The sequence below is a fragment of the Orycteropus afer genome, unplaced genomic scaffold (genome assembly GCF_000298275.1).
Source record: "Orycteropus afer afer isolate SDZICR_OR568_19922 unplaced genomic scaffold, OryAfe1.0 scaffold00018, whole genome shotgun sequence".
Classification (NCBI taxonomy): Eukaryota; Metazoa; Chordata; class Mammalia; order Tubulidentata; family Orycteropodidae; genus Orycteropus; species Orycteropus afer.
Genome location: NW_006921605.1, coordinates 19,153,875 through 19,168,379, shown reverse-complemented (window position 1 = coordinate 19,168,379; position 14,505 = coordinate 19,153,875). Strand labels below are relative to the sequence as shown.

The 14,505-nt window shown below is 46.4% G+C and overlaps 1 protein-coding gene across 1 annotated transcript in view; it reads left to right on the top strand.

Moving 5' to 3' along the window:
* DCAF7 (DDB1 and CUL4 associated factor 7) overlaps nt 1-3,081 on the top strand; it is a 36,716-nt gene extending 33,635 nt beyond the window's left edge. Inside the window, exons 6-7 of the mRNA XM_007959743.2 lie at nt 216-333; nt 2,909-3,081. Coding sequence (XP_007957934.1) covers nt 216-333; nt 2,909-3,081 — 291 coding nt within the window. The remainder of the gene's footprint in view (nt 1-215; nt 334-2,908) is intronic.
* The last annotated feature ends 11,424 nt before the right edge of the window (nt 3,082-14,505 follow it).

The window sequence follows — 14,505 nt, the reverse complement described above, 5'->3', positions numbered from 1 at the left end:
TATAGTAGGTTTTGAGATCCAGCAATGTGAGACCTCCTACTTTGTTTTTCTTCTTCAGTAGTGCTTTGCTTATCCGAGGTCTCTTTCCTTTCCATGTAAAGTTAGTGATCATTTTTTCCATATCCCTAAAAAAATACTTTTCTTGTATAGTGTGCTTTTTTGTTTTTCTGTTACACACTGAAATTTCCTGGGCCTTTTACTTGTTATTTCTGCAGGTGGTGATCCTGGATGTCCGAGTTCCCTGCACACCTGTCGCCAGGTTAAACAACCACCGAGCATGTGTCAATGGCATTGCTTGGGCCCCACATTCTTCCTGCCACATTTGTACTGCAGGTAATGATGTGGGTGTGTGTGTGTAGCAGGGAGGGGTAAGAGACTGACGACTTGCGTCTCCTTAGAATTGTAATCCTTACTGTTTTCCAAGGGCAATTTGAGAATTTTACATAAAGTGACTCAATTGGGAACCCACTTATGACATTGAAGCAGTCCAGGTTTCCAGAAGGCCTTGTACCCTGAGCGAGTGTCCTCCACGTACTGTTTTGCATCATGCTGTGGACTCTTGTTTGCATCGTGCCTCATATACTCCCTGAAAGCCAGGTTGGCACAGGGACTCAGATCCAGGAAAATGGGCACAGGAGGCCCCTCCTGAATGTAATGGGGTCTTTGGGACTGCCTAGACTGACCTCTTCCTGGGCCTTTTCAGGGTTCACTGTAGTGAACCTACAGTGAGTACTGGCTGTCTTGAAGGACACTGCATAGCCCTGTCCACCCGGGGGAGTGTGACCTGGAGATCAGTGTATGCCAAACCAAAGAGAATGCCCCTCGGAATACTGTAGTCACTACTGTATTTTCATTCTAGAGATAATGTCGTATTACATGTGAAAATAACGCAGAGGTGTAGAGAATAGGAGGAGCTCTGGTAGCATAGTGCCTATGGCACTTGACTGCTAACCAGAAGGCTGGCGGTTCAAACCCACCAGACTCCTCGGAAGGAAGATGGGACAATCTACTTCCGTAGTGATACAATCTACTTCCGTAGTGATACAATCTACTTCCGTAGTGATACAATCTACTTCCGTAGTGGAAACCCAAGGAGGGGTCACTATCGATGGCACATTAACAACAACAACATAGAGAATAGGAAGGTGCAAGTCATTTTTTCCCCTCCCTCTCCCACTCCCGCCTCACTCCAGTCTCTGTAGGTGACCTCTCACAACAGCTGTGTCTCCTTCCATCCCTTTTCCTGTGTATACACGCACACACACACAAACGTGAAAATCTCTCTCTCTTGTACGCAGATAAACTTGTACTCAGTGCCTATGGTGTTCTCCTTTTTCGGTTCTACCTAGCACATTTTCCTCTCGTGACTCGGTAGCCTCTTCATTTCTTTGTTCGTTATGCAGCCAAAGAAGCAATGGAGTGTGGCAGCCTTCTGCCATTTTAGCATGAATTAAAAGGCATGTTGGTTTCCATGTCTGGGGCCCTCTGCTCATGCCTGAATGTTCCATGACAGAGCAGTTAGGGGACCAGCTGCCGTCTTCTATACCTCAGGCTGTGGTCTAACTTCGTTATTGTCATGTGCCTTTGAGTCAGACCCGACTCATAGCAGCCCCTCTTTGGGTTTCCGAGGCAGTATCACTACAGAAGTAGATTGCCCAACCTTCCTTCTGAGGAGTGACTGGTGGGTTTGAACTGCCTGCCTTCTGGTTAGCAGTTTGTTACTGTCCTCCTTTTCTTTGAGGGTGTGGATAGTGAGGGGTGAGAGGGAAAAAAGAAGGGAGTCATCCTGTGTGTGGAGCAGCACTGGGCCCCAAGAAGCCCACTTCCTGCTCCTGCTTCTGGCCACCTCCCTCAGCCTGGTTTCCTGCTGGGCTGTGTGTTGCACCTGTATTGAGGCACAGTCATGGAGGGTGTTGCTGAAGCTCGTGCTTGGTGAGTGTTGAGGAAAAGGACCTTAGTGGTCTCCAGGTGCTGAGCATTTAAAACAGTGGCCAGATCTCCTTTGACACAGATTGTTCCAGAAGGAGGATATATCACACCTTGCTGAGGTGGTGTGTTGCCTTGGCAGAAGGCCAGCGTTACCCACGGTTAGCCTGACCTTTTAGGATCTAGTGTTTTCAGATCCCTTTTGTATCAGAGACAGGCTTTCACATCAGGATAGGCTGATGGATGGGGGACACTATCACCCTGAGGTCCATTGTCTTTTTATTATTATTATTATTCTTTTAAATCAAGATTAATTTGATTATAAATATACCATGGTTACATTAAATAATCCATAGCCTTGCCTTCCCAATATTACCACAGTTCTCATTTTTTTTAATTTATTTATGTACTTATATATAGCATAGCCCTTTTCTTGGAAAAGAAGTGTTTTAATAGCATAATTCCACACAACACTTTTATTTATCTCAGTCATCTATATAACACTGCATTGAAGAATAAATGTCTTAAAACAGGAAAAAGAAAACAAACTACACATTAAAATTGACTCATCAAAGATAGATTTTTATTCAGAGATTTTAAGTGGTTGCAATGATATCTTTTTGGGGATTGTTTTTATCCTGTTGTCCTTTCCTGATTTCTGACCCAGAGGCAAGTTGACTCCTATGTCCCATTGTAACGTCATAGCCCTGGTGCAGAGAATGGAACCCTGGAACATGGAGTCAGTGGCCTAGATGTGAGCACAGGCTCTGCCCCTCGCTAGTTGCATGGCTGTGTGGTTTTGGACAAGTGCCTTAACAGGTCTGAACCTCAGTTTCCTCATCTATAAATGAGGACTTAAAACCTCCCTCTCGGGTTTAGGTGAGCAAATGCTTTGTAAACTGTGCCTCAGCCCCCAGATGCAGGGGTCCTGGTCCTCACTGCCCGAGGGGTGACCTTGCTTGCTGCTCTTCTTTATCACTAGCGGACGACCATCAGGCGCTCATCTGGGACATTCAGCAAATGCCCCGGGCCATCGAGGACCCTATCCTGGCCTACACAGCTGAGGGAGAGATCAACAACGTCCAGTGGGCATCGACCCAGCCAGACTGGATCGCCATCTGCTACAACAACTGCCTGGAGATCCTCCGTGTGTAGTGCTGGTGCTGCCAGGCCAGTGAGGCAGGGGTGCTGTGCTGCCCGCCTCTGCTCCACCCCGAAAGTAAGAAGACACTTTTCCAGAGGCCAGTATGTCTTTCGTTGCTTTGCACCCACTGGTACCAGAAGCTGCTCTAGGAGTACCTGGCCAGTCACCCCGTTGGTCTCTGGGCCGGACTCAGGGCTGGGTGGCACCTCCTCAGCCCCAGGGCCGAGTTGGAAGATTTCCTCTCCTTCCCTCTTCTCCTCTGGCTCCTCAAGTAAAACTTTCTGTGTACTGTGTCTTTCGCAAATAACACATCTTCTATGTTTGCCAACTGTTCGCTCCCCCAGGGAGATATTTTCGGAAGCACAGCTATGTCTGTTTGTTTGTTTTTTCACATGTTGGTATGAAAATAAAAAGAAATTAGCATAGCGCCTTTACAGAAATTCTTCTGGGCAGGAGGTAGGGAGTAGCTGGGAAACAAATGTAGAAGGTGCATATTATTTGCGAGAAAACAGGGTGTCACCTGTTGTGTCCACGAGCGTCACTGGCACTGGCTGTGCTCGCCTTCCTCGGCCCTAGGTCTCTGTCTGCTGCCCTGGGCAGCAGGCCGTGCCCTGTCCTTGTCCTTGTCTGTCCGTGTCAGCACTTACGTGGGAACAGATACCAATTAAGAAGCTGTCTTTCCTCCTCCTAGCAATGTCTTTTAACAAATTTCAACTTTGTATATTTTTTATCTACCAGGATGATTTTTTTATGAAAGGAATTTTACTCTCCCTGGTTTCTTCCTTTGTGGCATACTTCTCCCCATCAGCACCCTCTTCTCTTCCCCCAGTGCCTGGAGCTGGCGCTGGGCCCTAACCCCATGAGCAGTTTGCCTTCTTGAATCACTGCCTGAGTGGTTTTTTCCTGACTAGAGTCTCAAACCACCTTGGTGCTCTGAAGTCGGCCTGCTCCTCACGCCTTTTCCCATCCTGGCTCATCTCAAGGGCATTTGGGCTCCAAAAGATGTTGGATGTCCTCTGTTACACTCTGCCGTACCTCTGTTCAACCCCTTAGGAACTCTGCGTTTGAGCTGAGGTGGACTGGCTGGAGTGCATCATTAGAGGGAATGGCTTCAGGAAAGCTGAGTGTGGAGCATATTTTCAGTCCAGAGTTTCACAGTCTGTTTTTCCTCAAACTATAAACCCCAGGCCATGCATTTTCCGTCTTGAATGATTGGCAAGAATGACTTATAAGCTGAAGTTAGGCATTTCTCTTCTTCCCATTGACTGTGACTTGACTTGTGGAATATTGGCCACTCTGTGGACGGAGTGTTCTGAGGTGAGAGTCCTGCCTGAGAGGTACACAGTCTGTGCTTCTCACTCTGAACAAGATCCCCATTAGAGTGGGGGAGACTCAGCTCTCGTAAGGAATGGGTTCCTTAGTTGTGATGATCCCAAGTTACCAAGTAAGTAGGTAAACAGGAAAGAGTCATGGACCCCAGGGTCTGCCAGTGAAGAGCTCTGCTCACATGGTCAACATTCCTCCTCCCCGCTGCCCCATTTAGGTTCTAAGCAGTATTCACCTTCTAAGCTGCTGCAGTTGTCTGTTTCCGTTACATGACTGAGTTGGTTGGAGGAGGCTTATGTGTGATTCTCCTGTTAAGTCAGTCTTAGGGGCAGTTTGGGAAGCAGTGGGTGGGGACAGGGGTAGTTTGCTTAGCTCTGCCAAGTACTAGGAGATGTCTAAGACCCTCTGAGTGACTTACTCAAGATGAGGAAAGTCAGGCCAATGGTTTTGTCCACTTAGGCTCTCAGCAGCTCTTGAGAAACAAAGCAGTTCACTCCATTCTTCTGGGCACTTAAGCTCTTTTGCTTGGCCCGCCCTTTTCAGAAGCAGATGTATTTGTACCCCAAAGTCACAGCTCTTTACTTTACTATACAGGGGCTTGTTCCAAAGAAATAGGCTCTTTTTTAAAAAAGTCAAGGTGTTTCTCCTTGTACCTTTTTACTTTCTTGTGATGTTGGGATCTCCGACTAACCATCCTGCTTCAGGTCAGCTCTCCTGTATTTTCCGTTGGATTTCTTCAGGCTCATTTGGAGATGTAAAGTGAGCGGTTCCTTGTCAATACCCTCCTCAGCTTTTAGTTGTTTTTGATCATGGTTACAGGGTCCATTCTCAAGGATGACAAGCCTGAGTTGATGGTTGCTTGCTTTAGGAGGCTGTCAGTTCCCTCCTGTGGAAAAGGGTCTGAAATGGCCATCAGCGTGCTCAAAGGGTCCAGTCCTGCCGGGGCAACCTGATGGCTGTGAGTCCTTTCCTGATCTGCAGTGAAAACTGGTCTGAACGGTGAGATTTGTCCACTGGAAGCCAAAAGCACCTGGGGAAAAAGGAGTCAGTAATAGTAATTAGAGTAGATATGGAAACGCACAAATTCTGGTGGTTGGGTTTTTCCCTGCCTGGTCTGTGATCCTCGCAGCTCCGGTGATTCTGCCTTCCCACCTGGGGCCCAGGTGAGACTCCTGGCCTCCCTGAACAGACACAGGTACTCCACTTGCTGCTGTTTGGAAGTCCCAGCCCTCTTCCCTTCCCTCTCCTCTCCTCCACAGGCCAGGCGACCTCATGGCGGAGGAGGGGATTTCTATGTTTTCAGGGCTTAGAAGCCTCTGGCCTGCTATGCTGCCAGGAACCCAGGTCTATTGGAGTTTTAGAAGCAGGTCTTTTATTTATCAGGTTGACAGCATGAGCAGGAGGCTATGGATCCTGGAGGTGAAGGAGCAGCAGTTAGTTAGGACTATATTAGAAAGGCCGTGAGGTGGCCCTGCTGGGCCCTGGCTGGGCCTGGTGGAGCCCAGAGCCCCTTTGACTTCCTTGGTCCAAAGCTGCCTTTCTGTTTTCCTGGTCTGCTCTGAGGAGAGGTGGAGCCACTGAGTAAATTAGCCTCTCCCCGCTACACACACACACACACACACACACACACACACACACACACCACCCCCACCCCCACCCCCGGGGTGCAGGAGAGTTTGAACCTCCTTGAGGGAGGGCATTGCCCTCAAGCTGGGACTTGAAGAGGTAAGATATTTGATACCTAAGTGAGAATTGCTCATCTGAACCAGGCAGGATTGGCTCTCAGCAAGCTGGCTAAGATTTGGGAGGATTGGGAGAAAATGAGCAAGATTTTTATGGTTGTTAAGACTTAATTTTTAGGAGGAAACTTAGGATGTGGGAGAAAATCAATGGTAAGTGTGTCTTCAACTCAAAAGAGCACAGTTGAGAAGGCAGTAATGGTCTGAGGTGGGAGCACATTCAGACCCCATTGCCTGGCTTTGGAGTGAGACTGCCCTCAGCTTGGGCCAGCCTTCCTAGACCATTAACTGGGCATCCATGTCACTGGGTGACTGGGGGACATGGCAGCAGCTCAGGAAAAGGGACCCCCTTCCTACAGTGGTGCAGCTGTAGGTGGTTTGGTAGCGTGCTAGGTTTTGAGTCCTGGGACTGTTTAGGTGATGGCCCTACTTGGCTTAATACTGAGCAGAAGAAGCAGAGGTTGGAAATGGCCGTGCTGACTACTCCTCCTCTTTCTCTTCTTTTCCCCTTATCGCCCCACTCCCCTCAGTGTAGAGCTTTCTCCCCACTGCAGCCTGGGCCTTGAACCCCTAGGCTGTAAAGACAAGTAGGAACTGCAGGGTTTACCAGACACGAGAGGAAAGTGCCCCCACCACCACCTTCCTTGGTCTGAGAATGTGGAAGCTTGAGATCGGGGGCGCCGTTAAAGCAGAGGTCTGGAAGCAGACTTGCCCCTGTCTCTGCTCCAGGTTAAGCAGGGAGGGCCGTGCTGTGCACTGGAATGGAGTTTTCCCCTGGGAGCACAGCTGAGCTGAGCAAAGTCACTGTGAATCCTAGGCCGGCTCTCAAAGAGTCGTCTCCTCTACTGGCTGGGCCGGCTACTGAGTGTCGTCTGTCGGTCGCGGAGCCTTGCCCACCCTCTTCCTCCCACAGTTGTCATTGCTGCTACTGGTAAAAGTCAGTGTGTGGCCACCTGGGATGGGACAGGTCCTCTCAGGCTGCTTTCTGGATGTTATTTTTAAAATATGGAAACATGCAGGTGCCTTTCCAAAGAGGCTTGGACTGGTGTGTCAAACCAGAAACAATTAAGCTAAAGAAAGTTTAAACTCAAGAAGAAAGATGTTGGCGGTCTATATAACAGCTGGAAAACGTACCCTCCTTGGGACAACCTGATGAATACGAACTTGTGATCTCTACTATTTAAAAGAAGCGCTCTCACCTGGGTTGCCCATGGTGTACAGTGTGACACGAAACTTGCTGAGCTGAAGCTCTGAATTGCTTTCGTTGAGTATGAATCATTTGTTTGGGGTCCTGTGTATTTTATGACCCACTCTGTCAATGATTTCCCTCCCCCTTCCCTGAGTGTGACTTTGTAGCATGATTGTATAAACCCTTGTGTAGAAAATGGACATTTCTTAATTCTCTGAAATGTTAAGCTGTAGCCAATCAATTTCTGTCCCCTTTAGACTAATGTATCTGAACTTACTTTCTTGTTATATATTTAAACTTTCATGCTCTGCTGTAGGTTTTAAGGCATCCCATGGTCAAGTGGAGAGGAAGCTACACCTTGCAGAACTGTACTGTAACCAATTTTCTTTTTTAAATATTCTTTTCACAGGACTGATTGTACACAGGCAGGGCTTGTAATAAAGTTTAACACTGTGCCGTGAAACCGTGATGGGGAATCTCCATTGAAGGCTACTTCAAAGGCTCCTGAAAGTGGAGTGTTAGAGCTATGACTTGATTTCTTGCTTCCTAAGTACATTAAACCTAATTTTCACCCTTTCATTCTGTTTCAGCCTCCTGTATAAGAAGTACCGTATTTTCTGCCCATCATACTTTGTAATAAAACTTGAACATGTATAGATTGACTGAATTTCTTCTTGTGATGAATTCAGTTCTTCCATTCTGCCAGTTAGGTCACGTTCCAGAGACACAAACACTTTGTTTGTCACTGGCTGGGAAGATTAGAAGATCCTTCATGCTCATCTGACAGCCCAACTCTTTTTTTTTTTTTTAACTCCTGTTCGTTTGCGCACTCGCATGTTGCTCTGTTAACAAGTCCCAGAGCACCTACTCTGTCCTTGGGGGCCATGGTTGCTCACAGTCTAGCAGAGGAGACATCCACAAAAGTAGATGCTGGCAGCGTGTCCACTAGTAGGGGTTGGTTCAGGCATGGTTGTGGCCTCGAAGGGGAGGTGGTCACCTCTGCCTGGGTGGCAGCCCAAGAGCATCAGGGAAGGCTTCACAAGATGAAGGATGTTTGAGGTGGGTTTTGAAGGCTGAGTAGGAGTTCTCTGAGATATGGAATGGCATTTAAGGCAGAGAGAACATCTATGTACAGACCTATGGAGGTGGAAACAGCTCAGGTCATACTCCCAGAATGATAACAGTTTGATGTGGGGTTTTGTGAGGAATGGTGGAAAATATAGTGAGGGAAGTAAGCAGGAGCCAGGTCAGGGAGGGTCTGCCACAAGAATGCACCGGGAGGAAGTCACAATCACAGTTGAGGGATAGGCAGGGCAGAAGGGTCTCTGAAGGGGTGAGACAATCAGTTACCTATTGAGATAGTCAAGGTGAGAGAAGATAAAAGCCTAAAGAGAGGAAGAAGCAGCAGGAGTGGGGAAGACAAGGCAAAATGGAAGAGAGTTAGAATTAACAGGATTTGTTAATCTATTGACTGAAGGATGACAAAGGAGTGATAACTCCCAGGTCTTTGGGTTTGGACACTAGGCTTGATACCTTACTAGAAGTTTCCAAGTCCAAGTTAGTTTCCCAAACCTATGCCCCAAATGGTAAGCGGGGGAGGACATCCCTGCCCCTGCTGTGTTCAGATGCTGCGGGTCCAAGGTGAAACAGCCGCCATTTATGTTTCTTCTTATGCTTTGCTCATTTTGAGCCATTTGAAGAGAACAGAAAGAAGGGAAATGGTGATTGGTTCAGTGAGCGAGTGTGCGGTAAGGGTCTGCCATAGAGCTGGAAGCGGCAGAGGGTCTGTGAAGAGATGTTGTTATGTGCATCAAGTCGACCCCGACTCATAACAACCCCTCCTTGGGTTTCTGAGGTGGTGTGGTAGTTATGTTTATGTGTCAACTTGGCGGGCCTGGTTGAGTGGCTGGGCAGCTGGTGGTAGTTTTTCCCTAAGATGAGACCTGTAATCAACTCCATGGTGGGATCTACCACAAGCAGCTGAGTAGCTGCCTTTGGGATGTGGTCAGCTGCCTTTGGGATATGGTCTGCTTCCTGTATGTAAGGAGAAGCCTTAGAATGGTCTCTAATCTATGGCACACTTGGACCCTGGTGTAGCCCTGTCATTGCTCAGCAGCCTGCTATGCTCTGCCGACCTTGGGACTTAAAATGGACTTAAGTTAATGACCTGCTGTGTGGTTTGGTAACATCAGGACTGTGTCTTTTTACTTGTCAACCTTGGGGCTTCTCAGCCTCAGCAGCCAGCAGCTGTCTGAGTGAAGAAAACTCTAACTCCAATGGGCCGGGAGCAGGAGGCAGAGCTGGACCCCAAGGTTGAGGGGCTTTCACTCAGCCCCTAGAGCCTGGCATTTTGAACTTGGACTTAAAGCCTCCAAATTGTGAGAATAAACTCCTGTTTGTTAAGGCCATCCCATTTGTGGTATATTCTTGTCAGAGCGGCACTAGGTAACCAGAATAGGCGGTATCACTATGGAAGTAGATTGCCCAACCTTCCTTCTAAGGAGTGGCTGGTGGGTTTGAACCACCAGCCTTCTGGTTAGCAGTCAAGTGCCTTAGAGTTCAGACTTCATGTGGCCAGATGAATGCCTGAAGTCTTTGCTGGGCCAGTGCTGTATGGCCTGACATCTCATATTTTATGGGAGATATGTGACTCCTGCTCACAGGTATTGAAAGAGAAATCTAGGAGAGTGGGACTGACTGCATTCACCCAGAAGGTGAGGCTATGCTGCGATAACAAATAAGCCCCCAAACCTGAGACTCAAAGATAAAAGTTTATTTTTTGCCTACATGAACTCCTTTGATGTTGGTCAGTGCCCCTCCACCTTGTAGCGATGCCATCCAGAACGCATGGTCTCCAAGATTGCGCTGGAGGAGGGTAGAAATGTTCGTAAGGCTAGGCCTGGAAATGGCTGACTCACATCTGCTCAGATCTTCCGAACTTAATCACCTAACTGCAAGGAACGTCAAGAAATAAGGCTTTGAGATTGCAATTCATATCCCAGAACAGTCTGTGTATAAATTACTGAATGGGAAACTAATTTGCTCTGTAAACTTTGACCTGAACCACAATAAAATATATAAAGAAAGAAATGTGGCCTTCCTGTGTGCCCAAGAAAAAAAGAACTAAAGAAAAGAAATGGCAATGTTTTTACCACACCACAAATTAACGAAGTATCTGGAATAATAAGGAGTGTCATTAAGTGTTATTAGTGTAGGCAACCCATGTTTATGCCTAATAAAGTGATACTTCCAGCCAGTCCTTAGCTCCCAACTCATTGTTCGTTTTTAAGTGATTTTGATGATCCTGACAGCCAAGCCTCCAGAAATGGTCCAAGCACCTGTGGATTTATCTTGGGAAATAAGTATTAGCTCAGACGAGGAAGGTATAAAAGCTGCCCTGATGTTCATCACAGATAAACAGACACAGGTAAAATCAGCTGCAAAGTTAATTGGCAATAGTATTTCTCCCAAGAACATATCCAGCCGTAAAGTGTCAGAATGACCCCCACCCCTTCTCTGGGTGACAACTTTTTCCTCTTTCACTCTCAGAAACTTGTTCTCTAAAATCATAAGCTTCAGAAAGTTTGGTGTTTAAAACCACATTAGTAAGAATGAAGCATTACACCTTTTAAAGAAATGTACTTTGTTGAGAATATACACAGCACAACATGCCCCAATGTAGCAGTGTCTAAGTGTATGACTCAGTAACACTGATTACATGATTCCAACCCTCCTTTCTAATGTTCCTCCGCCACTTAACATAAGCTCACTGTCCCCTAGGTTCCTATCTAAACGAAAAGTGACACTTGACAGTCTTGTTCAGAGGATCCCAGTCACCATGACACAGAAGCTGCCTTGACTTCCAGCCTAGGTGTCCTGTTCCAGTAAAGGGTTTCTGACAGCATCCCACATCCTAACTTTGTAGTTGTGGTAGTTCAGTTTGTCAACTTGGCTAGGCCTGGTTGAGTGACTAGGCAGCTGGGTATAATATTCCCTATGATGAGACTGATAATCAACTCCATGGTAGAATCTACTGTGAGCAGCTGGGTAAGCTGCCTTACGGATGTGGTCTGCTTCCTGTATATAAGGAGAAGCCTTGGGGAACCGTCTCTAGTGTAGGGCACCCTTGGACCCTGCATGTAGCTGTGTTGTTGTTCAGCCGCCTGCCATGCTCTGCTGACCTTGGGACTTACAATGGACTTGAATTAATGGCCTGCCATGTGGTTTGGTAACATCGGGACTGTGCCATTTTATTTGTCGACCCTGGGCTTGTTAGCCTCAGCAGCCAGTAACTGCCTGAGTGAAGAGATGCCTCTAGCTTCAGTGGACCGGGAGCAAGAGGCAGAGCTGAAGCCCAAGGTCAAGGGGCTTTCACACAGCCCCTAGAAGCTGGCATTTTAAGCTTGGACTTTTAGCCTCCCGAACTGTAAGAGAATAAACTTCCTGTTTGTTCAAGCCATCCCTTTTATGGTATATTCCAGTCAGAGCAGCACTAGGTAACCAGAACAGTAGTTTCCAAGGAAACCGAACCCTGGGTCCACTTCACAGTCCAGAGCTGATGCTGACCCTTTTCATGCAACTCTGTATCCCTTTGATGGTATCAACACTCCCATTTACATTTCAGCTAACCGCCATCTTTCTCTCCAGTCCTATAATACTTGTCTTTCTCCTTGGTGAGACACACATTATTCTCTGATATGCAGTTCTCCTTGTCGAAATGAGTCAATAAATCTGACTTTGCTGAACTACAGGTTTGCCCCTGGTGAGTTTAGCCTGATTGGAGTAGGACAGTCTCAGACCTTGTTTTGGCCTCTATGTTTATTATAAATTTCATTTTTTTCTTTAAAGTAACATTTGTTTTAAACTGTAAGTTATAAGAAGAAGTATATATATGGGTGACTTAGTAAGCACATGGAGAGTTGCTCAACATTATTAGTCATTAGGGAAACAACCAAAACCAAACCCATACAGATGATGATGGCAGTAATCAAAGATAATACACGTGCTCATGAGGATGTGGAGAAACTGGGTCCATCACATACTGCTAATGTGAATAGAAGATGAGGCTGAAGCTTTGAAGAACAATCAGTTCCTCAACAGTTTAATCATAGAGTTGCACTACCCACTATTCCACCGATGTCATCAAGTCGATTCTGACTCATAGTGACCCTACAGGACAGAATAGAATTGCCCCATAGATTTCCAAGGCTGTAAATCTTTATAGAAGCATATTATCCCATCTTTCTCCTGTGGAGTGGCTGGTGGGTTTGAACCACTGACCTTTTGGGCAGCAGCTGAATATGTTCACACTACACCACCACAGCTCCTTTAGAGTTAACATGTTGTTGTTGTTGTTATTTGCCATCGAGTCGGCCCGACTCATAGCAACCCCTCCTTGGGTTTCTGAGGCAGTATCACTACAGAAATAGGAATGCCCAACCTTCCTTCCGAGGAGTGGCTGGTGGGTTTGAACCAGTGCCTTAGCCACTTATGCTACCAGAGCTCCTAGAGTTAACATATGATCCAGCAATTCCACGCCTATGTATGTACCTAAGAGAAATGGAAGCATACGTGTATACAAAAACTTGTGTAGACATGAATGTTCATAACATTATCCATAACTGCCAAGAAGAATTTAGTATCATGACAGGGACAGACAAACATTTTGATAAAAAAAAGGTAAGTGCTAATGTACACATGAAGGATTGTGAGTGCAGAGCAGAGCATATGAGCCCAACTGTGGTGGTGGTATGTGCCGTTGATCGGACCTGACTCATAGTGACCCCTCCTTGGGTTTCCGAGGCAGTGTCACTGTGGAAGTAGATTGTCCAACCTTCCTTCTGAGGAGTGACTGGTAGGTTTGAACTGCCAGCCTTCTGGTTGGTAATCAGGTGCTTTAGGCACTATGCTACCGGAGCTCCTGAGCCCAGTTGTAGAAACTGGAAATGTTTTCTCTGATGGGAAATGATGCCTGAGCTGAATCATGAAGGTAAAACAAAAGTTAGGCAGGTACTGTGAGGTGGAAAAGACACTGGCAGAGATGCAGTTTTGAGATCAATATAGGAATAGGGAGAAGTAGTAGGGGCAATCTGGTGTTTCTAATCTGCAAAGTACACTAGGGAAGTGCTGGGTCCATCACTAAGTAGCTTGGATAAAAGAAGGAAAAAACTAGTAAATCCTTCAAAAGTGAACTACTAGTTAACAACTAGTCAAAGGAGAATTCAGAATGCTTCACCTCGGAGGGAGGTGACAACTGAGTGAAGTCTTGAGGGATGATAAAGATTTCACCAGGGAGAACAGCTTATACAAAGGCCAAGAGATGATAAAGAACATGTACTGAGGATGGTGTGTAATTCCTTCCAAATGGAGTGTAATGTCAGGATATGCAACTGGAAAATGATGGACATTACACAAATGTTTCTATAAGCACCTGTAGATTGCATCCACTGTCCCGCTTATAATTTCCACAAAGCCATTCTACAGGTGAGGAAATAACCATAGGAAAAAGTGAAAGAATCTGCCCAAAGTTACACTTGTCCACCCAGGTGTTAACCCACCCAGTCTAAATCCAGAGGTCATGAGTTCAAGTTTCACACTGTCCTGTTTCCCTTCCTAACACGTGCTTGGACTTTATCTCACCAGCATGGGGAGCCACTGGGAAGTTTTTCAGCATCTGCTGCTTTGTTTCTTCTCGGTCCTTTTTTCTTTTTGGCAGAGCAGAGGGAAATGCAGAGGGGAATTTCGTTGGGTACAGAATGCTTTTCTGATCATCCTCCCTCTCCCCATGGTGTGACTGACTAGTCTGCATCTGGCTAGAGCCATCTTTTGCATTTGGGGTCTTAATCACTATGCTGCCATTTACATGAGACTTTATTACTTTAAAGGAGCTCTCGTGGCATATTGCTTAAGGTATTTGCCTGCTAACCAGAAGGCTGGCAGTTCAAACCCATCAGTCACTCCTTGGAAGGACGATTGGGCAATCTACTCTGTAGTGATACTGCCTCGGAAACCCAAGAAGGAGTCACTATGAGTCGGATAGGACTCAACGTCAATGAGTTTGTTTGTTCGTTTGTTTTTTACTTTGCATTTTCAACCTTCCTGTGTTGATAAAGCAAAGAGTAACATCCTTATTTATAGACAGGGAAGAGAAAGAGTAAAAGATTGTGCAAATGCATATAGTA